The sequence below is a fragment of the Dunckerocampus dactyliophorus genome, chromosome 3 (genome assembly GCF_027744805.1).
Source record: "Dunckerocampus dactyliophorus isolate RoL2022-P2 chromosome 3, RoL_Ddac_1.1, whole genome shotgun sequence".
Taxonomy (NCBI): domain Eukaryota; kingdom Metazoa; phylum Chordata; class Actinopteri; order Syngnathiformes; family Syngnathidae; genus Dunckerocampus; species Dunckerocampus dactyliophorus.
Genome location: NC_072821.1, coordinates 5,637,961 through 5,656,273, shown reverse-complemented (window position 1 = coordinate 5,656,273; position 18,313 = coordinate 5,637,961). Strand labels below are relative to the sequence as shown.

Below are 18,313 nucleotides of genomic sequence, written 5' to 3'. Positions count from 1 at the left end.
CCCTGCTACACTTTCATTTATTTATTTTTGCAATATACAATCTAAACTGACAGATCAATATGGAAGATTTGTGCTTAGAAACTTTGTGGATGAAATAGTGAAAATTTTGCTTTGAGTTCAAGTAAAGCTCCAAAATTAGTGATTTGTGCTATTGACTGTTATATTATGTCACATATCTTTAAACAAATGGAAAAATGATGTTCTTAACTCCTGTTTCAATGCCAGTTTAATATTAGAACATTTAATGCTGCCCGACTGAAATGTCATTCCGGCCATAGCTGTCATCATGTTCTCTTTTTCGGCAGTATTTGACACTGAATCAACAGCGCCTCTGCTGTTGGAAAGGCTTCGTGTGTATAGCGAGGAAGACGTTGCTCCAAGATACTGCATCACATCAAAGAGTCGTTAGTGCTAACAACCCCACAGGGATAGAAACCAAAATAATCTGGAAAAGACGCCCCAGACCAGGCCTGACCAGATGGACAGCTGTCCATTGAGTAAGTCACCATGATATTGATTCTGATACATGAAGCAGAGCACATAGCATAGGATATCACAACACAGTCCATCTAGCCGTGTATAAACAAAACAAGGAATGTGGGCTAATACTTACGTGCATTGTTAGCTCCCACATGCTAGCTGTTTTTTAAGCTGTCTTTCTCTCATTAGAACGTGCAGGAAAGAGAAAGTTTGTGGGCAGAATTCCAAAGAAATTGTAGTATTCTTTTAAGGAATAATTCCCAATGATACATTTTTACTGTTTTTGGTTGATTTTTATTTAAAAGCGATTTTGCTTTAAAAAAAAAAAAAAGAGACTGTGAGTCCATTTTATTTTCTTTTTTTTTTGCCTTTTTTAAAATGTATTATGTTGTTTTTTTAAATGTATTTCATTTAAAAGCTCTTGACATTTCAATTGCAATGTTAAATACTCTTGAGAAATTAAAGTATATTGCTTTTGATACGGTGTACTTGCATTATTACGCCATAATTCCATTAATAAAAAATGGTCTCAAACTAATGTTGACAATCATATCGTTTATCGCCAATAATGTTATTGTCCAGCAAAATGTGCTATCGTGACAGGCCGAGACATCCTCAAAGTTTTATAATCATTACACAAATGGTCAAGGTCTTATGGACAATTAGTTGGCAAGTCCCACCCGTGTCCTTGCAGCGATGTTTTGCTTGATAGCGGCCATGTTTTTCAAACACTCATGCTCAAATTATACAGACATGTGCCTGTCAGTCAACCTAAAGGTGTGTACCATATTCCGTGGTGATACAAAAATACAGCAAAGACAACACAGTCGGGGTGCATGCTTTGCCGCATTGTCACCATTTTGTGTATCGCAGTGAAAGTTTCGACGAGTCCACTTGTGGGGTTCTTCAAATATCCATGCACTTGTGGACATGGCCAACATGTCAGTACAGAATGAGTATAAAACAACTCCTGAAGCATAGTGCTACGTGACAGTTTGCATGGGGAATTGGAGCTAGCGATAGAGGCTATATGCAGTCTTAATTTGTCTTTTTTGTCCTCTCAATCACTGAGATGTCACACACAATCCAGGCGGGCCACGGACCCCCGCTGAGAGGAGAAATACCGATGGCTATCAGCGGCGACACGAGTCCAAAAGAATCTGTTGGCCTCGTCGCTCATACAAAATCATGCTGCCATGTTTCTCTGGCTCTCTGCGGATCTCAAAGACAACACAAGGAGTGCTATTTAATGCCCCATAAAATTCTGACATCACCTTTCCACGGTGGAGAAGGACACACTCAATTTGATGGGCTAATTGTGTGTGGCATAATTAATCAATGTCTCTTGAACGGCAAATTCCCCTGCGCGCGCTCCCAGTGCCACGTGAATGCTGTTGAAAGCACAAGGGTAATTGAGGGCCAAGCAGTGAGACTGTATAGAACACCCCCCCATCCCTCCTATTGTGTTTCTAGCTTTTATTATGATTCCCCCGCAATCATCCTCTCTTGAATGGGCGTCCATGGACGTGCTAGAAACTAAGGCAAAATGTCGTATTTGGAAGACAGATTGGGGTCACTTCCATTTCAAATTGTCAATCAGGCAATGCGGCACCATCCACTGGTCAAAGTTGGAAGTTCAAAAATGTAGGTACCCATGTCATCATGTTCTCTCAAGAATGAATTCTTGAAGGTAAGAGAGTAACTCGCGATGCCATATTATACTGATATTTATCCCATACTCCCCATAATATCACGATACAGTCACATAATCACATGGTACAATCACAATTTGTATGTGAGTGAAGAGAGACGATAAATTAAATTATTTGATATAAAAATACGCTTATAGTTTAATAGTCTGATGAAACAGTGGTGTGATTATTGGTTCCTGTAGTTGCACATTCTGAAGTTTGCAGCAGCTTAAACATTCTTAAATGTTATGGTAACATAAGAGACGTGTGTGTTTTTGTATTCATTTGCATGGATATTGTGCATGTTTTTATTAGTTTTACGTATGAGGGCCACATAAAAAAGAAAGAAAACAACGAAGATTTCCAAAATAAAGTCGTAAATTTACAAGAATAAATTTACGTGGAAAAAGGGCATACATTTATGAGAAAAAAAGTCGTAAATTTACGAGATTAAAAGTCCTAATATTACCTTTTATATGCTAGCTGATGGTGGTGTTGTTATGTTTTTGTTTTAACCATTTTTAATTTTAATTTCATTAAGGGATGGTGTACGACAGAGTATTAGGGCGACATTATAAAGAGAATAAAGTCGTAAATTTAAGAGAAGAAAAGTCGTAATATTACCTTTTATATGCTAGCCGAAGGTCTTGGTGGTATATTTTTGTTTTAAACATTTTTAATTTTCATTTCATTAAGAGATTAGGAGTATGAGGGCCACATAATTTTTTTTTTTTTTTATTAGATTTTGGGAATAAAGTCGTAAATTTCCAAGAATAAAAGTCAGAACTTTATGTTACAGTTGTAAATTTACGAGGAAAAAAAAGTTGTAATATTATGACTTTTTTTCTGGTAAATTTACAGCTTGGGCTCGCATTGTGGCCTAGCGGTTAGCGTGTTGGCCACACAGTCAGGAGATCTGAAAGATCTGGGTTCAAATCTCCGTTGGGCATCTCTGTGTGGAGTTTGCATGTTCTCCCCGTGCGTGCTGGGGTTTTCTCTGGGTACTACGGCTTCCTCCCACACTCTCAAAACATGCATGTTAGGTTAACTGGTGACTCTAAATTGTCCATAGGTATGAATGTGAGTGTGTGAATGTGTGAATGTGCCATCCCCAAGCGGGGGATGGCTCCAGCATACCCGCGACCCTAGTGAGGATAAGCGGCATAGAGCTTTTTTTGTCACATAAGTTACGACATAGTATTAAAATGATCAGAGATTTCCAGAATAAAGTCCTAAATTTTTAAGAAAAAACAAATATTATGAGAAAAAATACGTATCACGAGGGCAAACGGTTTAAAACGTGACGCAACAGAGTCAGCAATTGGTCTTTATCTTCAGATTATAACAAAGTAACATATGCACAGAGATAAACTATTCTTCTGGAATGTCGTTTCACGCATTGCTTACACGACACCTCTGTGGCGCATTTTTACATGACAAGGTTAAAACGACACAAAAATATGACATCGCTAAATCAGACAGCATATAACGCAAACAGGACAGCAGTGAATACTAAAGTGTCACCAGAAGTGAGGTGTCACATTACCACAAAAGACTTTAGAAGAGAAATAAATGAGATAAATCGGTGTGTTAAGCACGTGAGCTAAAAATGGTTCAGCCCAGCCCGGTGTAGTCTTCTTGTGAGCTATCAAAGTGTCATTAAAATGTTGTAAAATGGCTCCGAGCCAACCATAGAGAGGAGTGACGAAATGTGTCAGCGGAAGATTAATTCCATGCTTGCTCTTCAAGGTCTCCGCAAACCTTCCAATCATCATGAAGTCACGTTTTAGGATTAAGCCACATGCTATTTAGACCTAACATGAATCACACCTACAGCTATCTAAATGCATTATGTTTGTTTACAGTGGCTCTTTTTGCACAGCTGACACTTTTCACTGTGTGGGTACTGCTATGTAAAACAGTGGCACGAGTGTCATTACACCATGCAAATGCAGGCAAGGCGGTCAAATAATTGAGTTATTGTATACATGTATGACACTATATAAAGAAAAATAGACGTTTTCTTTTTTACCACTGTTGTTGGAGAGGAACGGTTTTCAGCTGGCAAAAAAATGCCCTAAAATGCCAGGACGTTTTTGCATCATTCATGTGACATTACCGTGCAACGTTGGCAATTGGACTCAGTGGGACCTGTCTTGCAGGGTGCATGATCATTAATATTCAGTTATTTTCTTCTGCGATTTATGGCTGTCAAAGCCAAAGTTTTACGGAAATTTGCCATAATGTTTCCAGCCACTATGTTTTTGTTATGCATCTGCATCTATTTGTGAACAGTTTGTACATTTTATTTTTGCTAGGGCCTGACCCATTAATCGGACGATTAGAGCAATTACGGCACCAATTCTCCATAAGATCAAGTAGTCAATCGTGAACTTAGAAACTTAAATGTGAAGTGATCCAATGTAACCTGTATGCATGGTCGAAATACATTAACCATACCATAGCATAACTTTCACATGTTTTATCTAGCTACACGACCAAACAACAAAGAGCACATGACAAGGTTGTTAGACAGAATGTGTGGGGCATGGTATTTGTGCCATTAAGCCATATAGAAAAAAAATAAAAACGCACAGGCCGGGGAGAAAAAAAAGGTTAGAAACACGGCGACACAGAAACCTGCGTAGAAAATATATTCAAAAACGAATTTGATTTATTTTGCATACGTATAGTAAAGAGACTTTTTCAATGCAGCACCATCTGCTGGATATGAACAGGCATTGCACTACTTCTCCCTAATGCAATACTCATTAGCTCATGCTAGCCAAATCTAGCTTCTTCGATATAGTCAAGATTAGCCCTTGAAACAAAAAAAAAAACAGCACTGACGCACCGTTCATTTCAAATGAAACCACAGTTTACTATTATTGATGTCTTCCTGACTGTCGAGGGATAACAGGCGCCTCGTTTTCGCACCTCCTGAATGTCCCTGTGTAATAACTGGCGATAGACGAGGAAGCCAGAACAGCCAGATGTCATTACACTATCATGTGCCGTGATAAAACATTTATGAGCTATTAGAGCGCCATGCCAGAGGTTGCTGCTGATTCTTACGAGTTGTGGGACACACAGGGTGGGGGGTTATACCAGACTAATGTCATCAAATACACAGCAGTCTGCTGTATTTATTCAACTAACACTTACGCTACTAAAAACATAGCAAACGATGACAAATGATTGCGCAAAACTATGTATGCGATATATCTCTTCCAGTTATAAGGAAATGATACAAAAGCCATTGAAGACTCAATGCGCTGTCAAATGATCATTTTTTGATGTCCTCTCATGTGCAGGAGGTGGACGTTAGTAAACATCACAAAGACCTCTTAACTTTATCGCGTCAGCTTAGAGGCCAGCGGAGATAGAGCAGCTCAAGTCCCTTTTTGGAGGGATTTTTCTGTAAGAAGGTGATTTTGTTCTTTCGGTATCCATTGCATTACTTTTGGCAATTCTGCAGCTAAGACCAGATCTCATTTCAGCGTCGTGCCTGAAGAGAGAGGAGGCTTAGGGGAGATGACAGGCCTCTGTCGGAGCCCCCCCCGCCCGGGCCCGTGCCAAGAAAATGAGGGTTACACAATTACACACAGTTCCGAAAAAAAGCCCTCTTCGTAATTGGATCCATTTTAGGGCCTTTAAAGCACACCTATTGGAGATAAAGCAGCCCAGGGTGCAGATTTCATTCTCCCCTATCAGTCTGCAGTTCTTTTTCATTCAGACTGGCCTGAGAAAACCCAGGACTGCAATGAAGTTAGTCATTCACTTGTGCTGAGAAGATTGAATGTGTCGTTCTGACAGCGTATAACTCATCTTATGTCTACAAAGCCACCTGTGTCATGACCTGACAATAAACTCCTGATCAAAATTTTAAGACCAGTTGAAAAATTGTAAGAATTTACATTTTGCACTGTTGGATCTTAAGGGGGTTCTAAGTGGAGCTTCAAAATGTAAAAAGAAGAAATGGAAGTGAGACAACGACCTGTCCAGGGTGTACCCTGCCTCTCGCTCAAAGTCTGCTGGAACAGGCTCCTGACCCTCGTGAGGACAAGCGGCATAGAAAATGGATGGATGGGTGGGAGTGAGACAAAAATTGTTTTGATTGAGCAACTGATTGCAAACAACCATTAAACTGAAATAGGCTGTTCATCAGCTGATCAACAATTTAAGACCATAGCTAAAAAATGACTGAAACAACCCTCCGAAAATAGAAATTGAATTTTCAAAGAAGGACTCAGTAATGAGTAGCTGTGCCATTCTTGTTAATCACCTCAAAAATTTGTTCCAGCATCCTTGATGCCAGTGTTTCCAGAAGGCTTGTGGGAATGTTGCTCCAGGTGGTGAAGATGGCTTCATCGAAGACGTCCACTGATTGGAACAGATGTCCATTTTTGTAAACTTCCCTTGCTATCCATCCCCAAATGTTCTCAACTGGATTTAGATCAGGGGAACACAAAGGATGGCCTAAGAGTGACGTTATTCCTCTGGAAGATGTCCTCTGTCAGGCAGGCATTTTCAACTGCAGCGTTGTCTTGTTGAAAAACCCAGTCATTACCACACAGACGAGGGCCGTCAGGCGTGAGGGATGTCCCCTGCAACATTTCCACATAGCCACTTTCTTCTACCTTTCAATGTCTATGTTTGGTGCTCTCGTGCAAATTCCAAAAAGGCAATATTGTTGAAGACGTGTTTTTGTTCTTCAAACCCTTCTCTCGCAGATGCCGTCTGGTGGTTATTGGACTGCACTCGGCACCATTAACAACCTTCAATTGGCACCGTGTCAGCCAATTGGATACTCTGGCTTAGGGCGGGTGAAATTTTTTGGGTCTACCACTTGACTTTTTTGCTCCATAACCCTCAGGATCTTTTGAGAGGTTTAAAATGACTCTTACTGCGTCCAACCTTAGCAGCAATGGGTTGCTGTGGGAGGCCTTGCTTGATGCAGCTCAACAATCCCACCGTGTGCAGATAGAGAAAGCTTTTTTTGCCTTTGCCATCAAGACATCATGACAGTGTGAATACCTGACAGAAAATGACATTGAGTCTGCATTTTTGTCAAGATTTTGTCTTTTAACGGCTGTGGTCTTAAGCTTTTGGTCAGCTGATGAACAACCTATTTCAGTTTATCGGTTGTTTGCAATAAATTGCTTACTCAACATTTTTGGTCTCACTCCCATTTCTTCTTTTAGCATTATGAAGCTCTACTTAAAACCGTTAACCTTTTTTAAACCTTAAAAAAATAGATCCAACAGTGCACATTGTAAATTCTTGGAATTTTTCAGCTGGTTTTAAAATTTCGATTAGAAGTTTATAAAATAGTACTTTACAGCATATATTTTGTGGGAGCAGTTTCTCATGATAACCGACAGAGTGAGATCACCCAAACTCAACACCCTCCATCCAGTGTCTCCCACAAGCCGGAAGAAATACTCAATACATCCAATGTTCTCTGACTGAGCCTAAGGGTAGACTTGCAGCTTCCAAAGCACAGCCACACCTCCAACTTTATGCACTGATCCAAGTCTCATATGATAAAAACTTCAGTGGTTCTCTTCTACCCAAATAATAACGAACTGTGATTTGTTTACACATCACCTTGCCACCTTCAAGGTCCTCGAAAGGTTGGCCCTGTTTCCACCAAGCACAATGGTTTGGTTCATGTTTCTTATGTTTCACATTTTACACCAGCTTGACACACTGCAATCCGGAGATCAGGCACCTATTCACAGATAACTCTGTTGCATTCACGTAAACTTACAACGCAGAAAGTAGGATCCACCAATATTTGAATTCACATAGTTGGATTCAGATTCCAAAGTGTTAACCATTACACCATAAAACAAGCTGGCCTGAGGAGCTTTGGTTTCCATGTTGGCGCAGCAATGGTCCATTGTGGAACAGCCAATACATTCGGTCCAGAGTTTACTCCTGGCCTGTAATTCCAGTTCTGGACACTGAATATGCCAACTTCTAATGGCAAGGTACAGTAAATTAAAGTAGTGGTGATAGGATTCAGCCTTAAATCTTCCCAAGTAAATGTTAAACAAGCAAAAGCAAGTTCCACCGAGACTTGAACTCAGATCACTGGATTCAAAGTCCAGTATGCTCACCATTACACCATGGAACCACTTGCCATGAAAGGGTACTACTGACAATGGCTAAACTTCTCCCATGACAACTTTTTCCCTGCAACACTTCAAAAGAAATGTCTTCTTTGTTTGATCACCTTTTTTCTGCAAATAAAAACAGCTTTCGTATTCTCATTTTACAATGTTATGCGGGTCTGGCTATCAGCACCAGCCAGGATTCATCTTGAGCTTTACATATGTATAGCACATTTAAAAACAACCAGGGTTGACCAAAGTGCTGCACAAGCCATATAGACAATAAGACAATAAATAAAATCAAGCAATAAATCAATAAATACACTTAGCCTTGTGGTGACAGGCCACTCAGCCCAGTGCCCTGATGAAATCATGCTCCAACAGGAAAAAAAACAAAAAACAAAAAAAACAGACCCCAAATGACATTAGTGCAGGGGTTAAAAGGAGTGAAGTGAAGCGAGTGAGTGAAGCTCTAACCATATAAAAATACAGCAAACACACTGATGAAACAGGGGAAACAAGGTCAAATACTTTCTACGATCTGATGTCAATTTCAGCCTGTTTGCGCAATGAAATAAATGATACAAAATGGTGGATTTTACGTTTCAGCTGTTGTGATTTCCAAAGTACAACACCTCATTGTGCACCAAACGCATTTTGCTGCATCCAAAACATGTACTTTGACCAAACTCCGCCAACGTAGTCCACACACAATGTAACTAAAATTGAATTTAAAAAAAAGACTATATGCAAATGAGCTGACCGCTGCCTTGACACATGATAGGAACGTCAGAGTATTTGCAAGTTGTATCTCCGGTTTTTCGTCAACATTCAGACAATAACGAAAGTGACACGGATTCAAAATCAGAAATGTGGCATTACATGTTATATACAAGATTTCATTAATTCATTTTCTATGCAGCTTGTTAATATGCAAATTTGTTAGAAAATGACTTCAAATTTTTGGAAGTACTTTGTTGGAATTGGTAACTGTGTCTGAGATGAAATGGCTATGACCTGTGGTGTTCCCCAGGGGTCAATCCTGGGACCCTATTGTTCATTCCGTACATGCTTCCTTTAGGCCAGCTAATACGCAGCTGAAATGTGTCCTAACTATGCAGACGACACTCAGATCTACGTGTCACTGACGGCCGGTGAACATGGTCCTGCAGATTTACTTTGTCACTGCGTCAAACAGATCAGTGTGTGGATGCAAAACAACTTTCTTCAGATAAACTCCAACGAAACTGAAATCATTGTCTTTGGCCCACAGAAACAAAGCGAAGCTGTTACTGTATCAGTCACCTTGAGGCTTTTTCTCTAAAACCTAATCATCAGGTTAGAAATCTCTGGGAAATAATGGAGTCGGATCTGAACTTTAACAGCCACATTAAATCAATAACATCATCAGCTTTTTACCACCTAAAAAACATTTCCAAAATCAAGGGAATAGTGTCTAAGCCAGTGTGAGAGAGACTAATCCATGCCTTTGTCTCCAGCAGGCTACACTACTGTAACGGCCTTCTCATCGGGCTCATTAAACAAGCTATAAAACATAAAACAGTATAAAACAGTACATCCAAAATGCTGCTGCTCGAGTCTTGACCAGAAACAGGAAATATGACCATATTAGCCCAGTACTCAGGTCTCTGCACTGGCTTCCTGTCACTCAGAGAATGGACATTAAAACAGCTCTGCTTGTGTACAAGTCTCTTCTTGGTCTTGCGCCAAAGTACATCTCTGACATGTTAGCGCCACATAAACCATCTCGAGCTCTGAGAAGCTCAGGAAGTGATCTCCTGCGGGTGCCCAGAGCTAAGACTAAACACGGTGAGGCTGCGTTTCTGTTTTACGCTGCCAAAATCTGGAAGTCTTCCAGAAGATGTGCCACAATCCTCAACTTTGGCAATGTTCAAATCCAAGCTGAAAACACTTCTATTCCACTGTGCATTTCACAACTGAAGTATTTTATCTGCACTCTTCTTTTTTTTGTTTTGTTCTGGAATAATTCATGGAATTTTATGTAATGATTTTAGAATGATTTATGAAGTGATTTTACCCTCCTTTTCTGTAAAGCACTCTGTAAAGCACTTTTCTGTAAAGCACCTTGTGTATGAATTGTGCTCTATAAACTTGCCTTGCCTTACCTTACCCCTTTCAGGAGACTGACCCATATAGTTTTACCATTTCAATGCATATAAATGACCAATGAAAGGGATAAATGAACATTTTTATGTAATTTTTTACCTTGAATGAAGACTTGATTGTTGACAAAGATGGAAGGAGAGATCCACAACACAACCTTTTTGAATTCAATAGTGTTTCTCATCTTCTCGCAACTTTCTCTGGCTCCATTGTGGGTTATTTTGAATATCACAGACTTGTGGCATAGTTCCGGTTTCCATGCTAATAGGCTACTAACAGGGACGGTTTGTGATAAAAATACGTTACAACCACAGCTGGACTCACGGAGAGTATTAATAACATGACAAGACGCGCCACGTATTTTATGCTAACCAGGAAATGTACATGAAAAGAGGCAACGTTTTTACCAGAAATTTTCATTGTAGAGCAATAAGCTAACTGCATCTCGTACCAACTGACGTCTCACTACTCTGCTTGAGCCCGTGACGACTGCAAGCGGACGTGACGTTGCATGCCACCCAGCAACACTGAATACCAGGGGTCCTCAATTACATTTGTACAAAGGCCAGAATTTGGGCCGATAGTATAATAAAAAAAAAAAAAAAAATCTAACCCGCTGTGTTTGAATCCCCATCCACTTGTTCCCAAAGCGTGAAACAGCCACTTGCAGAGGACGTATTGCATAAATTAGCACTTTTCTGTGAGACTAAGTGGTTTCATTATTTGGGTCATGTTTGAGGACAACTGCCGTTTACTGTATATCATACCTTTTTGTGTTTTCATTTGGGTTAATGCAAGGATGTTGACAGCATTTCAGTGTTGCCATAGGTAGGCCAATCAGATTGTAAACATCAAATTATAGTTCGTATGTGCTTAACTTGTGGTGATTTTAGGTTTCTTGTACATTTGTCTTAAAATGTAAGCGGTACTGGAGCTTGGTTGAGCTGGGGGTACATTTCTCATCCATCCATCCATTTTCGGTATCGCATGTCCCCACTGTGTTTGCGGGTGTGCTGGGAGCCTATCCCAGCTGTTATGCACCCTGGATTGGTTTAAATTTCCCTTATTTTCCAATTGCAATATCGACAGGTATGTTTTACAGACCCATGCGCTTCAAAGAGCCAGCTCTATGGATAGTTTGGCTCGCCACCAGCACACCACTTGGATGGCACCAGCAGGTATTTTTAAAAAAACTTGTTCATGTTCATTGCCTTAATCATACGGAAAATAAATAGAAAAAACATATTCAAAAAATGCTAACTTTCATCACTGTATTTCATATATTGTGCGTCATATAAGGCTTACATGTTTTACTCTTGAAAGTGGCCACTATGGAAATCACATGCCAACCTAGCATCCAATACACGTTTCATATTATTTTTATAGTTACTATAGTTATAGATTACTTAAAATATATATATGAATCATGTATGGAACATACTGTATGTTGACATCTGATTTCTTCATATACCACACACATTTCACATGATTCTTATGAAATTTATGTTATTATCTTGTATGAAAAAAATGCAAAAGTGGCCACTTTGAAGACAAATATATGAAACGCAAACTGAAGGTGACTGAAAGTTACATTTTTTTAAAATACGTTTTTTCAATTTCTTTTACATATGGGTACATATACTGTTTGGACATTTTTGTATTTCCAGTAAACACTTGATGTAAAGTTAGTTGAGGTTTGACTGTCATTTGTGTTTAATAAATTGGTACCAAAGTCGTGACGTCACACACGTCGTTGTATCTTAATCATAGCTCCTGTGACACAGTAATGACGCCATAAAGTGGTGAGTTAGCGCAGGTAAGGACGCCACTGACGGTCTGTAATTTATACAAACAGTAGTTAGTATATATTTTGGTCTTATTTTTTTTCGCGATTTAAATCAAGTAAGGCCTGTTTACGTGCTAGCTAGCGTGTGCATACTAGCAACATGCTAACTCAATTAAAGCGATAGGGAGGCGTTATTAAAGAGGACCCGGGCCTCATAGACTTAACGCCATTGTTGCGTAAATTCGTGGATTACTTGTCAAAAAAGAGACAACCCACGGTACGTGTAACTTTCAAAACACTTACTCTCTGGGTTCGTCACAGACAGTCGGTAAAGGAGAAGCCCGGTGATGCGAGTGATGCGTCATGCGCGCACAGGTGGACGGACAGCGGGGAGTAGGGTGGAAGACTTTGAGGACCCTGCTGGACACATCTTGTTCCCGTGTCCGTTACGATTATAATACGTGGCGGTACGAACCATGGTGTCATAAAGCACCTGAAAGATAAAGGTACACCCACGGTGTATTTATTAGAATGCGTCTTCTGCGGGTGGAGAAGCTCCGAGGTGAGTTGACTGGGGCGTCCATGTCCTCGTCAGAAGAGCCGGGCGCACAGTCGGACCACCACCACCCGGTCCCCCCAAGGATGGACTCCTCTGGCTCCGAGGACAATCAGTTTTCTCCCGGAGCCCGAATTCACTCCAAATCATCCGGCTACGACGTGCTGTCAGTTCTGGGCCGAGGTGCCTTCGGTAATGTTGTCAAATGCAGGAAGACTACTGACAACAAGACGGTGGCGGTCAAGACCATCAAGAACCACGGTACTTCAGCCAAACGTGCCATATATGAGGTAAAAGACATCCAATTATTTATAATGATTCAAAATATAATCTAATAGAAACAATCTTTGCAGATTCTGGCCCTCCTTAAGATCAAAAAGATGGATGCTGACAAATGCCACCTCGTGCAATGGAACAGCATCTTCAGCATCACCGGCCATGTTTGCATTGAATTTGAGCTTCTGGACAAAAGTCTCTATGACTTAATTAAAGAACGGAATTTCAGACCTCTACAGCTGAAGGAGATCCGGCCAATTGTGTATCAGGTACACTCCCCTTCATCAACACAAGTCAATTTTTTGAAAATGTTTTTAATGGGCAGTGTAACGGCCTCAGTGTGGAGATCGTTTGAATCTCTGAAGTTTGCATGTGCGGATTTTCTCTGGGTACCCCGCCTTACTCCCACATCCTGAAAACATGCGTACGCTACAAACTGCAGATTCCAAATTGTCCAAGTGAATGTGCGTGTGACAGCTTTGTCTATATGTGACCTGTGATTGTCTGGCAACTGGTCCAGGGTGTACCAAGTCATCTGGGATAGGCTCCAGCTCACCTGTGACTCTAATAAGAACAAGTGGTATACAATATGGATGGATGTTTTTTTGTTTTTTTTATTTTGTGACTCCAGTTAGCTGACACTCTGAACCATCTGAAGGCTTCTCAGATGATTCACGCAGACCTCAAGCTGGAGAACGTGATGCTGGTCAACCATGTGCAGCAGCCCTACAAGCTTAAAGTCATCGACTTTGGCCTGGCTGCTCAGGTGTCCACCGCCAAACAGGGCTCGCTCATTCAGACGCTCCCGTATCGGTGAGTCGCTACCTCAGTGCGGCCCCGGGAGCCATTTGCAGACAGGAACTTCATTTTCTTTGGCCCAGAACATGTTAAACTCATAAACTTGCATTTCAAATTACGATTTTGGCCACACAAAAAATATATAAAGGACACACTCGGGTTAAATAAAGAAAAAAAAACAAAAAAAAATATTTATCTATAACACAAAGTTGTTTGTTTTTTCTTTAAATATGGCCTCTAATCGATTTGTTTTTTTATAAAATAAAAGATTACCTATTCTTTAATTTTAAATATTTCGTATTTGGCCCTCGGTGGAAAACTTTTTTTTTTTTTTTAATGATGGCCTAAATTTTCATTTGTAACTTGTAGTAAGTTAATTTTATTTTGATAATGTGATATGCCCCATCGGTCAATAAATAAAAAAAAAAAAAACAAGCTGTGTGCTGCAAATGGCTTTCGGGCCGCACTTTTGGCATCCCTGGTATAACCAATAGGTCAGTGGAACAATGTATTGATACCCATTCCAAAAGCTGTTATCAGCTTTATAGACATGGTACTGCAATGTTTAATAAGCTAAATAAGCTAAGCTATTGTATTGCATAGGTGGTCACAATGTGAGATATTCCACTGTCTCAACATAAATGTAGTCTTCACAAAAAATGTTAGAATGACTATTGATCTTCTCCCTCCAGGTCTCCAGAGGTCCTGCTGGGTGCCCCCTTCACAGAAGCGATAGACATCTGGTCCGTAGGCTGCATCGCAGCTTTTTTATACACAGGCACTCTGCTCTACCCTGGCAAAAGTGAATACGACATGGTAAGTAAGTATACATTTATCTTTTTCCACATTTTCCCATGAGAAATGATGGAATAAATAGACGTAATCGTTTTTTTTGCATCAACACCAATAAATTAACTGCTACAAGTAATTTTAAGGTCTAAGGTCTTCCCGTTTTTAACTGACGTATAAATGTAAAGAAGGTCAGAGAGGACGTGATGCCGGGGGTTCATAGTTGAGTTTAAGCTTGGCGTGGGTTACAGTTGCAACAGTAGCTCATGTTAGGGATTATTGTTACAATTCGAAACTGAGTAAAAGCCTGTTGTTCCGGCGACCACGTCTGGCGCGTGTGTGATTCACCGTTACTGACACCTAGTGGCCAGCGTATACTGCATATTGTCACAGCGTCTTTGAATGCCTTATACACTGTATTTGTATTTTAGCTCATGCAGCCGCTTGAAAATGCTTGTAGGCAAACAATTTCAGATTTGCCGAAATGAGCACCGTATTCAAACACGAAACAACATGATTTATTAATATATTTTTGAGAAATTGTGACAAGAGTGAAGCTAACAAATTGAAAGTGCTAAATTGGCAGAACATCGTCTTCAATGATGAGTGAAAAAGCTATCATTTGAAAGCAAGTAGCCTCACAAAACAATAAAAACACTGCTTAAACGTTGATAACAGGTTGCGATGCATGTGGTCATGGAGTCTTGACTTCGTTGAATTGCACCCCTTGAGACGGTCCTTTTTCACCAAAAATAAACTAAAAGCCAAAGAAAAAGCGTGTGGTTAATGGCTTGTTGACTAAGCTGAGGTCTGGCGTGACTTGGGAGTTTTGCATTTTAGTTTTGAACATTTTAGCTTAATTTACATTTGGTTTCACTCTCTTGCTAATTGTTTTGCATGTTAGTGGTACATAACTTGCTCACGAGGTGTTTTTCTTTTGCAGATCAGGTTCATTGTGGAGACTCAAGGTCAGCCTCCAGATAACGTCCTAGAAGCGGGACTACAGACGAGCTGCTTTTTCCAGATGGAACGCAACTTTGCCTGGAAGCTAAAGGTGCGTTCCTCACTACGATTTTATCGTCTAAAAACCACAAGGAAAAGAAATAGCAGTTAAAATGTTATCCATGGCTAACTGCAGCCTTATCGCTTCATTCAGACACCAGACCAGTACCAGAAAGAGACAAGTTTGGTCCCCAAAGAGACCAGACGATTTAAGTTCCGCTCGCTTGATCGCCTTTTGCATGTAAGCACTCACTCTAAAACTTTTAATACTCACTGTATTGATCCCGATATAAGACACTATTTTTCCTTAACTCTTATATTTGGGGTCTGGAGATTTATCCATGCAAAGCATCAAGTGGCGCCAAACGACTTCTTCCCAAGCGAGTCAGAGCCTTTCTTCATGTCACTCAGTGACCTGGATAGATACAGCAGCGAAACAAGGCACACAGGGGAAAAGTGTCATGTTTTGGATTCAATTTATCTTTTATCAAAAAATGGGTATTGGAAAAGAGGGGTCATTTCATATTCGGGTCAATAACAGTCTTCCAGTTTTTAATTGCCTTTTGATCCAGTTCCAGCCCGGCATCTTAAACACCAGGCACATTGCAAACAAAGCTGCCAAGACGGCCGACGTGCAGAAGTTCGTAGACCTGCTGAAGGGGATGCTGCAGCTCGATGCCTCCCAACGTATGACGCCTCACCAGGTGCTGGAGCATGACTTCAGCAGCATGAGCCACTTGGACCCACTTAAAGACACCAGCTCTCAGTAAGTCAATACCGCTCTTTAATGCAGTGTTTCACCAGTGCATGCAATAGCTGCGGTCAAGGTGGTGCAATGGCTCTAGTGGATAAAATCAACAAAACGTCAATGGTCTTTGCACCCAGTAGGCTCAGGCAGGCTACAATATACAATATCCATGTTGTCAAAATTGTATTCAACAGCCGACACTCATAAACGTCCATCTGTGTTGCAGCGTGCAGTCCTGCTTTCACATCATGTCCGTCTGCTCCAACAAGACCACGCTGCAGTCCTTCAGCGGGAAAGGGTTCAACTCATCCGCATTAGGCGAGCCACACGACGACGAGCCGTGCTGTAGCCCAGCCTCACCAGAACCGTACGAAATCATGGCCCAAGAAGAGCGGTCGGACCCAAGTTGACACCGTAAGGCCAGGGATGAACAGCATGTGGTGACTAGGGGCCTATGAAATCCATTTTTTATTTTTTATTAAATTACGTTTTTTCCGTTTTAATTTTTTAAAGTTCAGGTTTTTTTTTTCTTTTTACGCTTATTTTATCACCATAGATTGTGTGTTTACTTATGTCAGTGAATAAAATGACTGTTAAGTAAATGCAAAAATCCTTACATTTATTGATGCAATACATCATTGGACAATTTTTCTCAGTATTTTTCTAACGTTTCATTGCTACAGAATACTCAACAAACGATCGTATCCGTGCTTGTGGGTAAATTGCAATTGTTTTATTCATTTGAGGTATGTTTTGAAGACACCCTTATTTTATTATCACTATTGCAGGATGTGCGTCGCTCTTACCTTGAAGGCCATAAGTAGTGTGTGCTGAAAATGTGTTTTGACTGTTGCTAAGTGAGATAGCTAGCTGGGTGCCTGTTGCAGCCGTGGCTGTTAACACAGTCAGCGGGCATGGGCATCCTAAAACGCTCTTTTACACAACTTTGGCATACACACAGCCAGTTTACACTGGCAATTTCCGCACGCGAACTCACCCTCGGTGAAGTGTTTTCCCCACACAAACGTTCCTTCTCCTCACATTTACAGCATTTAATTTGCAATATGTCAATAACAGTCAGTTTCCAATTGCGCGATTCCGTTAAGGTGGAAATTACAGGGCCCTAGGTGAGGGGTTGAAGAGGAGGGTATGCAGTAAAATCCCCATGAGTTTTATCTTCATTCCTCTTCAGTAACAGCTATTAGCTATTCTTGATCAGGACTCAAGTCTGCCATGTCGTGTGGAAATGAATAGCGTTGGTGGTCTGAAGCGTCAAGTTGCTTTAAGGTTTAACAACCCAGTTAGTGACCGACTCAAAACCGACGCGCTACCGATGGCGCTTCACTGCTTAGTTCTTTCATGCTTCCAGCGTTCCCATTTTGACATAACTTTCTCGACAAATGGCTGTCTGACAGAGCAGTGTGCTTGTTGAATGAATAGGTAGAATGTGGTGAAAGATGTACATATTTGTGTTTGTTAGTGAGCAGGCTACTTATCTGTAGATGATGCCATCAACTGTTGTATTCACAGGATATCCAGATCCTCACCAAAATGTAATGGCTTCTTCCTCGTCTCGTGCTACTCCATAATTTTTTATGGGATCTGTTTGGGGTTTGTTCTCCATGGCAACTGTACTGTCCTAGTATTTACTAAGTCAAAATGGCTGCACACCACAATGTGGTTTATCACCTCTTAATACAAAGTAAACGTTATGCGCCCTCTAGCCCATTACTAAGTGCACTTTGGCCCATCTGATAGCTAATAACGGTGCCATTAAATGGACCGATAACATGTGCAGCTGTGTCCTCATCGTCATTCTGCCTGCCCGCCTCACCCCGGCGTCCCATCTCCCACCACCTTGCCTTTTAATCCTCCCAATAAAACCCATCTTATTCTCACCGCCACCGAGGTGTCGGTGTATGC

At 40.7% G+C, this 18,313-nt stretch overlaps 1 protein-coding gene and 1 non-coding gene across 4 annotated transcripts; one reads left to right on the top strand and one right to left on the bottom strand.

The window, feature by feature from the left end:
• Nucleotides 1-8,241: 8,241 nt before the first annotated feature.
• Nucleotides 8,242-8,313, bottom strand: trnaq-uug (transfer RNA glutamine (anticodon UUG)). The gene has a single exon. It is a non-coding gene; the product is annotated as a tRNA-Gln (tRNA).
• A 3,582-nt stretch (nt 8,314-11,895) lies between these two features.
• LOC129178713 (homeodomain-interacting protein kinase 1-like) lies at nt 11,896-16,934 on the top strand. Of its 3 annotated transcripts, none has more exons than XR_008569832.1 (8): nt 11,896-13,067; nt 13,131-13,322; nt 13,685-13,866; nt 14,544-14,667; nt 15,584-15,694; nt 15,797-15,883; nt 15,976-16,140; nt 16,215-16,338. XR_008569832.1 is itself a non-coding variant. In XM_054771199.1 (8 exons), exons 1-8 carry the CDS (start codon nt 12,753-12,755, stop codon nt 16,798-16,800), a joined length of 1,362 nt encoding a protein of 453 aa, XP_054627174.1. In that variant the 5' UTR covers nt 11,896-12,752; the 3' UTR covers nt 16,801-16,934. The 3 variants fall into 3 exon arrangements, 2 of the variants coding, with proteins under 2 accessions (XP_054627174.1, XP_054627173.1); XM_054771199.1 differs by lacking the exon at nt 15,976-16,140 and adding an exon at nt 16,617-16,934 and having other exon boundaries at nt 13,712-13,866; nt 16,215-16,408; XM_054771198.1 differs by lacking the exon at nt 15,976-16,140 and adding an exon at nt 16,617-16,934 and having other exon boundaries at nt 16,215-16,408.
• The last annotated feature ends 1,379 nt before the right edge of the window (nt 16,935-18,313 follow it).